This window comes from Psammomys obesus, unplaced genomic scaffold (genome assembly GCF_907164565.1).
Source record: "Psammomys obesus unplaced genomic scaffold, mPsaObe1.curated_primary_1811, whole genome shotgun sequence".
Taxonomy (NCBI): domain Eukaryota; kingdom Metazoa; phylum Chordata; class Mammalia; order Rodentia; family Muridae; genus Psammomys; species Psammomys obesus.
In genome coordinates, this window is record NW_026596295.1 from 1108315 (window position 1) to 1122650 (window position 14336).

The 14336-nt window shown below is 36.6% G+C and overlaps 1 protein-coding gene across 2 annotated transcripts in view; it reads left to right on the forward strand.

Moving 5' to 3' along the window:
* The window catches only part of Rps6ka6 (ribosomal protein S6 kinase A6), a 79559-nt gene extending 65875 nt beyond the window's left edge, over positions 1 to 13684 (forward strand). For both annotated transcript variants that reach the window (XM_055597013.1, XM_055597012.1), the window contains exons 21-23: positions 1943 to 2060; positions 12406 to 12537; positions 13230 to 13684. In XM_055597013.1, coding sequence (XP_055452988.1) covers positions 1943 to 2060; positions 12406 to 12537; positions 13230 to 13355 — 376 coding nt within the window. In that variant the 3' untranslated portion in view covers positions 13356 to 13684. The remainder of the gene's footprint in view (positions 1 to 1942; positions 2061 to 12405; positions 12538 to 13229) is intronic.
* Positions 13685 to 14336: the final 652 nt, after the last annotated feature.

Here is a 14336-nt window from a genome sequence, read left to right on the forward strand (position 1 = left end):
CCAGATTGATTTCCAAAGTGGTTGTACAAGTTTCCATTTCCACCAGAAATGGAGGAGAGTTCCCCTTTCTCCATATCCTTTCCAGCATGTGTTGTCACTTGAGTTTTTTATTTTAGCTGTTCAAGGAGCCTACCACAGAGGGCCTCTGAAAGACTCTACTCAGCAGGGTATCGAAGCAGATGTTGAGACTCATAGTCAAACTTTAGGAAGACTGCAGGGAATCTTATGGAAGAAGGAGGTAGAAAGACCTGGAGGGGACAGGAGTTCCACAAGGAGAAAAACAGAACCAAAGAATCTGGGCATAAGGGTCTTCTCTAAGGGTCATGCCAATCAAGACCAGGCATGACGATAACCTAGAACCTCTGCTCAGTTGTAGCCCATGGCAGCTCAATCTCCAAATGGAGTCCCTAGTAAGGGGAAGAGGGATTGTCTCTGTCATTAACTCAGTGGCTGGCTCTTTGATCACCTCCCCCTGGGGGGGTAGGAGCTTTCCCAGGCCACAGAGGAAGACAGTACAACCAGTCTTCTTTTTTTTAATTTTAATTTTTACATTAGTTATATTTTATATGCTCTGTATTCCAGCTGTAGCCCCCTCTCTCATTCCCTCCCAACCCCACCCTCCCTCATCTCCTCCTATGCCCCTCTCCAATCCCACTGATAGGGGAGATCTTCCCCCCCCCTTCCATCTGACCCACTAGTCTTGATGAGACCTGATAGGCTAGGGTCAGATAGAAAGGGAGGAGGACCTTCCCTATCAGTGGACTAGGGAAGGGGCATAGGAGGAGAAGGAGAGAGGGTGGGACTGGGAGGAGAAAAGAGGGGGCTACAGCTAGGATATAAAATGAATAAATAAATAAAATAATAAATAAATAAAAAATAAAAAAAGAAATGGAGAAAAATTGAACAGTTAACTAGTAGCTATTAGATAATTAGGTATGGCATTTTAAGCATTTAATATAACTGCTATATGAAAAATTAAATATTAATAGAATAAAGTGAGGTTAAACTGTTAATCTATTCTATTTAATTGTATAGGTCAGTATTTTAAATATTATAAGCCCTTATAAAATGGTAATCTTAGCAGATATAATCAGTATAATAGGTTTCAGAACATGGGATGTAATTTCTTACTTTCTACTTTCAAATATTTGTTTTATGCCTAAACAAGAAATTTTTACATGTAAGTATATATTTGATGTTATGTAAACCTAATTGTTAGATGAAGGGATATAAACATTACTGCATAGAGCTATCTTCTCATACTTTTAGCTATAAATTGGCCTATCAATTCCCAAGTATGAAGGAATTTCAGTTACATCTAATGAAGTGGAACAAAAGTGATCACTTTTTTTCCATTAATTTTTAAAATTCATTTTAAATTTTGAATTTATTTTCAAAACCTGAATAATTGTATGTTCATAATTCAGTAACTGAAGTTTTTATTAAATTGAAATAAATATTAAATATATTTGTTTTTCATAGATATTAACTGAAAATTGTAACTTGTTTTCAGTAGTCATATTCATAAAAATAAAATGTTAGTGAATAAGCTGTAGTACAATCAATATATTATAAATAACATAGCAATTAAAACTTTATCGTAGATATATTTCCTTGCTAACTTATGCCTATCAAAATAGAATATATGTGTTTTATCATGCTCTCACTATAACACTGTATATTTATATAAAAATCAACCCTAATTTTGCATTTATTAACTGACCAAAAATTGAAGAAGTAATTAGTAGGGTTCATTATTTCATTGAATAATGTATTGGGATTCATTCAATTCATTCCATGGATATGTACTTTCATATTAATAATAAAGGGGAATATTAGATAATGTTCTTGGCTGTTTTTTATATTTGTATTTAGACTTACAGTCATCACTTATAAAGTGTACTTTCCTTCTCTTGTTTACCAAAATTTTTTTTATTAACAGCTACACTCCATTTTCCAATGGCCCCAATGATACTCCTGAGGAAATACTCCTGCACATTGGCAATGGGAACTTCTCTTTGAGTGGTGGAAACTGGGACAATATTTCAGATGAAGCAAAGGTAAAAATCATAAATATGTTTGGTTTTATTTTGCTCATATTAAATTATTAAAATCCAGAAGTTATATCCCAATGTGTGTTGTATAATTACTTTTATTTCCCTTATCTTTTGTCCAACTTCTCCCATGTAACCCACTTTTCTCTCTTTCAAATTCATGGCCTCTTTTTTTAATTGGTGGTTTTAGTTGTGGGGGGGGTATGTGTTTGTGTGTGTGCACCTGTGTCAACCCACTTAGTCTGTTTAGTGTTAGCTTTGTGTATAGTGTTACCTGTATGTATATATTTTCAGAGCTGGCCATCTGGTATTGGATAGGGAATAGGTGTATTCTTCTGTGGGGGAGAATATTTCTCTTGCTCTAAGTATTCTCTTGTTACCTGTAGTTCTTGGTAGAAAGGGTAAAGTTCTTGTGAGCTTTTTCCCTTCCTATGTTATAGAAGTGTCTGTTGGTAGTGTTCTCATTCAGCACATATTTAGAGATCCATGTTGGTGAGATTTTATGGGTATAGCTTATGTTATACATCACATATACCAAATGAACATAAGTAGAAATATTTATCAAAACTGAAAGCTTATAAGTTGTTAATGTAGCCCTAGCTGACCTTATATTCATAGAGATCCTTCTGCTTCTCTTCTATGTGCTGGAATTAAAGGCAAAATTCAGTTCCCATCACCACTCAGAGGAAAGAAGACAGATGACAATTCAAAAGCATACCAAATGTTTAAATGTAGGAAAAGGCAATTACAAATAACAACTATAATATAATATGTTAGATAGATAAGAAAAGAGCTAAGATAGCTAGAATTCTTAAAGAAAAAAATAGGAATTGAAAATTTACTGATATTAAAAGTTTGAATAACCGGGCTTCAGTGGTGCACACCACTAATCCAAGCACTCAGGAGGCAAAGGCAGGTGGATCTCTGTGAGTTCAAGGCTGCCTTGTCTACAGAGTGAGTCTAGGACAGCCAAGGCTACACCCAGAAACCCTGTCTTGAAAAAAAGACCAAAAAAGTGTGACTAATTAAGTAGTGAAAAGAAAGCGGATGAGCAAAGGGTAGAAGAGCAAAGAAGAAAGACAGGAAAGAAGCATGTAAGAAATAATAGGGATATAAAACAAAGTACAAGAAGAAACAATAAAAGGCTAATATTTCTCACTTCCTGAAGATATATAATATGGAGATCTCATCCTTTTGTTTCAATTTACTTGGTATAGCAGAAATTTGGGCATTTAATTGTTTTCTCTCTGGTTGGCCAAAATGAACTGGTAGCAGATTGATACCAACCATGCCTTTCCCATGAGGCAATAAAGTATTTTGACCTTGGCTGTATTTTGGGAAGTGTTTTCCTCATCCAGGCCAGGCAATACAAGAGTATAGGACCTGCCCTCAATGAGATGAGCCCAAGAATCTCCTAACAGTTGAATCCCCCTTCACACCAGGCATGCCCTGACAGTCTATATATGAGCATGAAAAATGCCTGAGTCAGGTTGTGTTTCCACTAAGTATTTTTAGTGCTCTGAGATTGTATTAATCTGCTGACTAACACAATATGTATTTAGAGTGTCAGGCATGGAACACTGATCCTGCATGATCTAGAAATACTGGTCTCTGCTAATATTCTCCCACAGCTGCTCTCTTCCCAGTGGTCTAGTTGAAGGCCTCCAGATTTAGTCAACCTGGACTATCTTCTGTAGTCATACTCGTATTTTCCACCAAAGCAAAAATGTATTTGTGAATTAACATCTAAATTACCACCAGTTTCCTGTGCCCACACTGGGTTTTAGGATATTTACTTGCCCAGTTATTGGAGAAGGGGAAACTTTGGGGTTTGAAGAGAAAAATCTATTGTTTTCTGCTCTCTCTGTTCAAAGTGTTTTGATCTGTAAAACCTCAAAATGATTGCTCTACTCAGCATCAGTGATTGGGCCTGCACTTCAATATCTGCTTGCTATGCTGGTTGCAGATCTCTTATTTTTTTACTTACTTATTTACTTAATTTCACAGCTCCATACTATGAAACTCAAAGACTTTCTTTTACCACTTTGGCTTAAAGCTCTGTTGAAGGAGATGTTCTCCCTCTCTTGCTGTGTTTGTGTTAGATTCTTTTGCAAATCTAAAGTTCAACATTGCTGGATCCTACCAGCTTTCTAATGTTTGCTAGTATACTCCCTTACCTTTTCATGTCATCAAACTTTCCCTATAGCCACTACAATTAATGTTCTGTTGTACGTTGGAGGAGAAGCAGGCAAATCCAGGTGTCTTTCTTTTATCATCTTCCTATTTGGTTTTAAAGGATGTGGCTATAGAATATAAAATATGAGGTTAGTATTTTTTCCCCTTTCAGTATATTAAAGGTCTTATTTTACATTATTCTCATTTGAAATGTTTTCTGAAATGAAACTGATATTACCCTTATCTCTCTCTATATATATATTTATTTAACTATATGTAGCATGTTTGTGTCTTTCATTAAATTTGGAAATTGAGGAAACATTTTTCTTTAGTTTTTCTTTCTCCTCTGGAATTCCAATTGAATATGTATGTTAGGGCACTTGAATAGTTCTGTAACTCTCTGGTGCTTTGGGTTTTGTTGTTATTGTTGTTTGTTTGTTTTTATTATTTTTGCTTGATTTATTTTTATTTTTTATTATTAGTTACATTTTATTAACTCTGTATCCCACTCCCTCATTCCCTCCCAAACCCTCCCTCCCTCCCTCATCTCCTCTCTGCCCCTTTCCAAGTCCACTGATTGGGGAGAACCTCCTCCCCTTTCATCTGACCCCATTTTATCAGGTATCTTCAGGACTGGCTGAAAAGTCTTCCTCTGTGGCCTAGCAGGACTGCTCCTCCCTTGGGGGGTGGGGAGGTCAAAGAGCTACCATTGACTTCCTCTCAGAAATAGTCCCTGTTCCCCTTACTATGGGAAACAAATTGGTTATTGAGCTACTACGGGCTTCATCCAAACATAGGTTCTTGGTGGAGTGTCAGTCTCAGAAAAGACCCCAGTACTCAGATATACTTGGTCCTTGTGGAGCTCCTATCCTATTCATATCATACTAACTCCCCCTCCTTTCATATGATTCCCTGCACTCTGCTGAAGGTTTGGTTATGAGTCTTAGTATCTGCTTTGATACACTACTAGGTAGTCTTTCAGGGACCCTCTGCGGTAGGCTCCTGTCATGTTATTGTTTTCCCCTACATCCAATGCCCATCCCATTTGTCTTTCTAAGATTTATGATCTTACCCTAGGTCCTCTATCTTGTTTATCTTCTTTACGTATATAGATTTCAGTATGTTTATCCTATATTATAGGTCAAGTATCCAATTACAAGTGAGTATATACTATGTATGTCTTTCTGCTTCTGGGATTCCTCACTCAGGATGATCTTTTCTAGATCCCACCATTTGCCTGCAAATTTCATGATTTGCTTGTTTTTAATTGCTGAGTAGTACTCCATTCTGTAAATGCACCACAATTTCTGTATTCATTCCTCCGTTGAGGGACATCTGGGTTGTTTCCAGGTTCTGGCTATTATGAATAAAGCTGCTAGGAACATGGTTGGGCAAATGTCCTTGCTGTGTACTTGGGAAAATTTTGGGTATATGCCTCGGAGTGGTATAGCTGGATCTTGAGGAAGCACTATTCCTAATTTCCTGAGAAAGCACCAGACTGACTTCCAAAGTGGTTGTACCAGTTTAAATTCCCACCAGCAATGGAGGAGGGTCTCCTTTCTCCACAACCTTTCTAACATGTGTTCTCACTTGAGATATTCATCTTAGCCATTCTGATGGGTGTAAAGTGAAATCTTAGGGTCGTTTTGATTTGCATCTCCCTGATGGCTAAGGATGTTGATCATCTCTTTAAGTGTTTCTCTGCCATTCTGTAGTCCTCTACAGAGAATTCTCTGTTTAGCTCTGTACCCCATTTTTAATTGTATTGCTTGATTTATTGCTTTCTAAGTTCTTTAGTTCTTTATATATGCTGTGTATCAGCCCTCTGTCAGATAGAGGGTTGGTGAAGATCCTTTCCCAGTCTGTAGGCTATTGTTTTGTTCTGACGACAGTGTCTTTTGCTTTACAGAAGCTTTTCAGTTTCATGAGGTCCCATTTATTGATTGTTGCTCTTAGAGCCTGTGTTTTGTTTTGCTTTTTCCTGTTTTTTTCTTCCTTAAGAATCTGTATTGTTTAAGTTAATATCTATTACTGTCTTTTCAATCACCTTTGCTGCTATTTAGCTGCTATATTCAATTTATTTTAACCTCATTTTTCAGTATTCAGTTCTAGACATTTGATATGAGGTTTTTTTTTTATCTTTATGTCTCAACTTTTGAATATTTGGAGCACAGTTACATATCTTTGAAATTTTTTTCTGTAAATTTTAACATGTCAGTTTTGAGACAGTATTGTTATTATTTACTATTTATTCATTTTGTATCCCACTTGTAGCCCCCTCTCTCATTTCCTCCAAGTCCCCCTCTCACTCCCTCTTCCTTCCCTATGCATCTTCCCTAGTCCACTGATAGGGGAAGTCCTCCTCCCCTACTTCCTGAACCTAGCCTATCAGGTTCCATTTCCTCTAAGTCACACTCTGACTCCCTCTTCCTTCCCTATGCATCTTCCCCAGTCCACTGATAGGGGAAGTCTTCCTCCCCTACTTTCTGAACCTAGCCTATCAGGTCCCATTAAGACTGCTGGGGTCCTCTTCCCCTGTGGGCAGACTAGGTTGCCCCACCAGGGAGAGGTGATCAAGGAGCAGGCAACTGAGTTCATGTCAGAGACTGTCTCTTCTCCCCTTATGAGGGGACCCACATGGAGACTGAGCTATCTATGAGCTACATCTGGCAGGAGGTCTAGCTCCTCTCTATGTATGGTCTTTGGTTGATATATCAGTCTCTGTAGTCCTCCCTACGCCCCGTTTTTTGGGTTTTTTTTTGTTTTTTTTTTTTTTTTTTTTTTTTTTTTCACAGATGCGTTTCATTTTTTTTTGGCTTTGTTGATCTCCTTGTGTGGCTCCTGTACCCTCCAGGTCCTTTTATATCCCTCATCATCTATTAGACTCCCTGTGCTCTGTCAAAAGCTTGGCTGCGAAACTCTGCATCAGCTTGGATCCCCTGCTGGTTGGAGTCTTTTAGAGGACATCTGTGGTAGGCTCCAGTCCTGTTCCCTCTATTCTACCTCTTTAGGTGCCTATCTTGTTTTCCCTTCTGAATGAGAATTAAGCATCCTCCCTAGGGTCCTTTCTTGTTATTAGCTTCATTAGGTCTATAGATTTTAGCATATTTATTCTATATTATATGGCAAATATCCACTTATAAGTGACTATTTGCAATGCATGTCTCATTTTGATCTGAAAATGAATTGTGCCAAATTCATAGCTATTTTGAAATGTGTGGGGTTCGTGGATACAGTTTTGGCATGCCTGATTCTAGGGATTTAAAAAAAAAAAAGCTCAGTCTCCAAGTGGGTTCTCTAGTAAGGGGAGCAGGGGCTGTCTCTGACATGGACTCAGTGCCCTGCTCTTTGATCACCTCTCCCTTGTGAGGTGGGCTAACTAGGGCACAAAGAAAGAGGTTCCAGACAGTAGTGATGAAAGCTGATAGGTTAGGATCAGATAGTACGGGGGGAGGGGAGGAAATCCCATATCAGTGAACTAGGGAAGAGGGACAGGGGAGGAAGAGGGAAAGAGGGTGGATTCCCGAGGAGATAAGAGAGGGTAATACAACGTGAATAAATTGTAATAAATAATAATAATAATAATAGTAATAATATAATTTAAAGTATCCTGCAATATTTTCTTTGTATTTAGATTTGATAAAAAATTATGAGTACAATAGTCTTTCCTTATCTATAAGTGATATATTTTCAGGCTCTAAGTGGATGCTTGAAATGTTGGATAACACTGAATCCTATATGGATATTATGCTTTATTATAACTATCATTAATAAAGTTTAATTTCTAAATTAAAAAGAATAGCAATAGTAATTATAATAATGATGCAAACAATTAAAAAAAACAATGCATGTCTCTCTGCTTCTAGGATACCTTACTCAGGATGATCTTTCCTAGTTATATCCATTTGCCTGCATATTTCATGATTTGTTTGTTTTTAATAGCTGGGTAGTATTCCATTGTATAAATGTACCACAATTTCTGTATCTATTATTCAGCTGAGGAACATCTACTGCAGATACTGGCTATTACGAATAAAGCTGCTGTGAACATAGTTGAGCAAATGTCCTTGTTGTATTGGTTGAAAATCTTTCACCTATATGTCCAGGAGTGGTATAGCTGGGTCTTTAGCATCATCTTCCAGTTTTCTAAGAAAGTGCCAGATTGATTTCCAAAGTTCTTGTTCAAGTTTACATTCCCACCAGCAAAGGAGAAGGATTCCCCTTTCTCCACAACCTCTCTAGCATGTGTTGTCCCTTGAGTTTTTGATCTTAGACATTCTGATGGTTGTGAGATGGAATGTCAAAGTCCTTTTGATTTTTAAGGACTTTGAGCATTTCTTTAAGTGTTTCTATGCCATTGGATAGTCCTCTGTTGAGAATTCTCTGTTTAGATCTGTAACCCATTTTTAATTGGATTATTTCATTTGCTGGTATTTAATTTCTTGAATTGTTTATATATTCTGGATCTGAGACAGTTTTAATTTATTATCCATTGTACTTTCCTGCTTTTCTTTTTTTTCCATTTTTTTAAAATTTTTTATTTAACTTTTATTAATTACACTTTATTCACTTTGTATCCCCTCCATAAGTCCCTCTCTCCTCCCCTCCCGATCCCACCCTCCCTCCCCTTTCTGCATTCATGCCCCTCCCCAAGTCCACTGATAGGGGAGGTCCTCCTCTCCTTTCTGATCTTAGTCTATCAGTTCTCATCAGAAGTGCCTGCTTTTCTTTTATGATTACTAGTTTTAGACAAGATGGCAAAATTAGTGGATTTTACATTGGTAGTATTGGGTACTTTTCTATTCTTTATAAATATATTGACTTTTGGTCTAAGCATCAGTTAAATTCAGAGAAGCAGAGATAGTTCTGCATCTTCATTTCTAACATTTTCTTTTTTATATAATTTTTATTTTTTATATTAATCACAGGTCATTTACTTTGTATCCCAGCTGTAGCCCCCTCCCTCATTACCTCCCAATGCCACCCTCCCTCCCTCATCTTCTTCCTGTCCCTTTCCAAGTCCACTGATAGGGGAGGTCCTCCTCCCCTTCCATCTGATCCTAGCTTATCAGGTATTTTCAGGACACTGGCTGCAATGTCCTCCTCTCTTCCATATCTTATATTCTGTTGGTTATTCTTACCTTTGTGGTTCGTGATCTTTTCTCTTAGTTCTCCAACTCCAGGCTTTTCTGTTTGTGTTTTCTTTATTGATTCTAATTCTATTTTTATGCCTTTCACCATTTCCTTCATCTGTTTGAATAACTATTCCTGTCTTGTTCATTTCCTCTTTATTTGCTTCCATCTGTGTGGCAATTTCTTTGAGGGATTTGTTTGTTTCCTCTTTATGTGTTCCTAATAACTGGTTAAGCATATCTTTAAAGTCATTTTCCTGTGTTTTTGGGGGGTTGCTGGTGAAGCCATGATTTCCTGATTTTTGTTGAATGTGCTTTTTCACCGACCTCTGTCATTTCCTTATCTGAAACCTTTACTGTTTGTTCCTGGGTACTGCAGTTAAGACTGGTATCGCCTTTCTCTGGTGTCTGGAGAATTCTTCAGGAAGATGAGAAAGGTCCAATGGTTTCTTTTCTCAGAAATTATGCATTTGGCCATATTTTGGGGTTCTGTTGCTCTCTTGGCGGAACACCTGTCCCTTCCAAGTCTTTCTGTTTCCCCCTTCTTTAATAAGATTCTCTGAACTCTGCCCAAAGTTTGGGTCTTTTCTCACATCTACTTTAATACCCTCCTGGGTAGAGTCGTTCATAGGTTCTCTGTTAGGCTCCTGTCATTTTCCCTGTTTTCTCCCACTTCCAATGTCCACCCCATTTCTAAATGAACAGTGTTCATCTTATCCAGGGTCCTCCTTCTTGCTTAGCTTCTTTTGGTGTACAGATTTTAGTATGATTATCCTATATTATATGTCTAATATCCACTTATAATTGAGTATGTACCATATGTGTCTTTTTGCTTCTGGGATAGCTCATTCATGATGATCTTTTCTAGTTTCCACCATTTGCCAGTGAATTTCATGATTTCCTTGTTTTTAAATGCTGAGTAGTATTCCATTGTGTAAATATACCAAAATTTCTGTATTCATTCCTGTGTTGAGGGACATCTGGGTTGTTTCCAGACTCTGGTTATTAGGAATAAAGCTGCTACAAACATGGTTGAGCAAATGTCCTTATTGTGTACTTGAGCTTCTTTTGGGTATATGCATAGGAGTGGTGTGGCTGGATCCTGAGGAAGCGCTATTCATAATTGTCTGAGGAAGTGCCAGATTGATTTCCAAAGTGGTTGTACAAGTTTACATTCCCACCAGCAATGGAGGAGGGTTCCCCTTTCTCCACAACCTCTCCAGCATGTGTTCTCACTTGAGTTTTTGATTGTATTTTTAACAGATTATATTTTCTCTTTTTCTTTTAATTTTAAAAATAGGGCCAAACTTAGTGCTGGTCTCAAACTTATGATATAGCCAAGGCTGACTTCTAACCTGTTGCAGTCCTCCTTCTGGCTCAGGGTACTATGTTGTGAGAATACATGGACATTATTTTTTTATCTGTTGTTATTACTTATCATCCTTAGTTTAAGAGTTTTTTTTAGTAATGATAGATTGCACAAATGATTTCACTGTATATTATAAATTGTTGTTGACAGTAGTTTACTTGTTCAAATAAAAGTAGTAAGGATAGTTTACTCAAATATCACCTACAGGATTTGGTATATTTAAACTTGTAATATGTTACTATAAAGTTTTGTTCTCTCACAGTTTTAATTATAACAATATCAACTATTCTTAGTTAATAGAATGATGCCTGGACCATTAACATAGCAGAAGTTGCTGACATTGAATTTATATTTTGCTATCCTCAGTATGTAAAGCAAAAAGCCCCTACTTACTGAGTATATCAACTAAATACACAACAACCTCTCCTTTGTGTTTATTTTTGCTTTTATTTTGTATTGTTATTTTTTATATTAATTATAGTTTATTCACTTTGTATCCCAACAGTAGCCCCCTCCCTCCCTCCTTCCCTTCCAAACTCACACTCAATCCCCTCATCTCCCATGTCCCTCTCCAAGTCCACTGATAGAGGAGGTTCTCCTCCCTTTCCATCTGACCCTAGCCTATCAGGTCCCATCAGGACTGGCTATATTGTCTTCTTCTGTGGCCTGGTACTAGAATCTATACACCTAAAGAAGCTAAGGAAGAAGGACTCTGGGTAAGATGATCAATCCTCACTCAGAAAGCCAAACAGGATGGACATCGGAAGAAGGAGAAAACAGGGAACAGGACAGGAGCCTACTACCTAGAACCTCTGAAATACTCTACCAAACAGTTTATCAAAGCAGATGCTGAGGCTCATAGCCAAACTTTGGGGAGAGGGTAGGGAATCTTATGAAATAAGGGGGAGATAGAAAGACCTGGAGGGGGCAGGAGTTCCACAAGAAGAACAACAGAACCAAAAACTCTGGGCACAGAATTTTCTGAGACTGATACTCCAACAAAAGACCATGTGTGGAGATAACCTAGAACCCTTGCTCAGATGTAGCCCATGGCAGCTCAGTATTCAAGTGATGGAAACAGGGAATGTCTCTGACATGAGCTCAGTGGCTGGCTCTTGGATCACCTCCTCCTGAGGGGGTATAGCCTTACTAGGCCCCTTTGTGTTTTATCTGTATATAAAAATCATTACTTCTTGTGATCTAGCTTTCTAGCAAAGTTCTGTAGCACTTTTCTTTTCTTGCCCGTTTAAAACACTCTGGGGAGACCCCTGATATGTTGAGTATCTTTTCCCTCTTTCATTTGTAACCAAATCCTAGTTCTAGAAATTTGGTACATACACATTTACAGAAATAAAAAACCTGCTATATAATGAAAAATATGTTTCACAATTATATTTTTTAGATTTTTTTTTGAAAATTTCATACATGAGCAGTGCATATATACTACTCTTGCTCCTCCCTTTTTTCCTTTTATCATCTGGCTCTCAAATATGTGACTTTAAAAAGATTTTGTTTATATGTGTTTAAACAAAATACACACACAGTTAACTGTACAGAGTACAGATACTGTTTTTGTGTGTGTTAGTAAAGCAAAATGTTATAAAAGTATTGATGCATTCATATTTTGAGGAAATGTGAATTATATATGTTCATATAAATTTCTGTATCTGTTTAGGATTTGCTGTCTCATATGCTTCATATGGACCCACATCAGCGTTATACTGCTGAACAAGTGTTAAAACACCCTTGGATAGCCCAAAGAGACCAACTGCCATGTGATGAGCCAAAGACAGATGATGCATCCCAGGTTGTTATAGTAAAACACACACACTTAATGTGTAGGGAATCTCATGTTACCCACTGATGATGAATAAATAAATATATAAAATAGCTTTACTTCTTAAAGACAGTTTTAAAAATGTTTTTTAACATTCATAAACTCTTAATGTTTTTTTTTTTACTATGTCTTTTCTGATAAGATAAAATTATCGTTAAGCTTATATGAATTTCTCAAAATAATGGCTTTTATGGTGACATTTTCTTACATGCATATTATGTATTTTGATATCTCCTATTCCCACCTCCTTTATCTTGCTCTACATTAGTTATAGTAATAGTATCTTTGTCTTTTTCAAACATAGATATGCCCTATATGAGAGAAAGTGTGTAATATTTCTTTTTTAAATGCTAGGTTATTTTGTTTAACATGATTATTTTCAGCTCTATCCATTTTCTTGTGACTGACATAATTTTGCCTTTTTTATGACAAAATGAGAATTCTAGTGTGTAAATATTCTAAACTGTTTCTATAACCATATCTCTATTTGTCTGTCTGTCTATCTATCTAGGCAACATAACTGTTTCTATAACTTGGGTTCTTACTATGAGAGCTTTTGTAAAAGGGCACATTTCATAGGTAGAGGTCTTGTGGTATATTATGAAACAATTAATAGCTGCAGTGATTGTTACTGAACTTATAATGTTTTCTGATTATTTTAGGGAGCAGTGGTTGCAACATATTCTGCCTTGACTCAGAGGACTTTCCAACCGGTTTTAGAGCCTGTTGCTGCTTCAAGATTAGCTCAGAGGCGTAGCATGAAAAAGCGAACATCAACTGGCTTGTAAGGTTCATAGTATTCCTCAGCTAACTGAGTGAAAGAAAATTAAATGTGTGTTATGGGCTGGATTTGTTTTGTTTGCCTAATCTTTTATTAAAGGTATTTTTTCCTGCCACATTACTTGAATATTCTGTTTAAGCCTCTCTTTTTGGGAGGGTGGAATTTTAAATGAACATACATAGGTCCGTAAAATTCATACTATGTCATTTTGCAGTAGTGTTTGACTGTTTAACTCTATAATTGATGGTCCACCAGGTCTTAACTTCTTTGCACATTAACTTCTCAAATTCCTTTTGAACAAAGTTAACCTATTATTTTTTTATTATTTTACACAAAAATCATTTAGGGATTCACTAATATTAATCAAGATGATTTTCATATGCTATAATCATAAACAATATCAGTATTTTTAACATAATTCCCTGAAGAATAACTTTTGTTCTTAAAAGAAAAACATAAGTATTCTAGTAGCTTGTGTGTAGCCAAACCACTCCACTCATTTGAGTCTGTTTAAATACTAAATATAGTGAGAATAGTTTGGTGCCAGAGCAAAATCCATTTGTGCTAATACATGAATTCCTGATATGATTGGTGCCAAAGTTTTGATTGAGTAATTAAATCACTAATAATATGTGCACACAGATTTGTATATTATCCATAAGTGTCTTCGTCTAGAGAAAGTTTCCATAAGGCTTCTAATGTTTTACAGCTAGTGGAATTGTAGTAAAAGTGAAGATGTTTTTATCCAAAGGATTCATATTGGTATTGTAATCTCCTAATTATGTCATAGTTAAGGCTTTGAATATGAAGTACATGGTGTTGATGTGATCTTGGTGTTACATAAGGTGACTTTGAAGTTAACCAATTGAATTTAATCATCAGTTTTCCCCTTTATAAGTGGAGCTACACTATCGTATTTCTGATTTCTGTGTGATTTGAGCTACAGTGTAGCATATCAATCTACTTTGAACCCTATGGTGATCTAGTT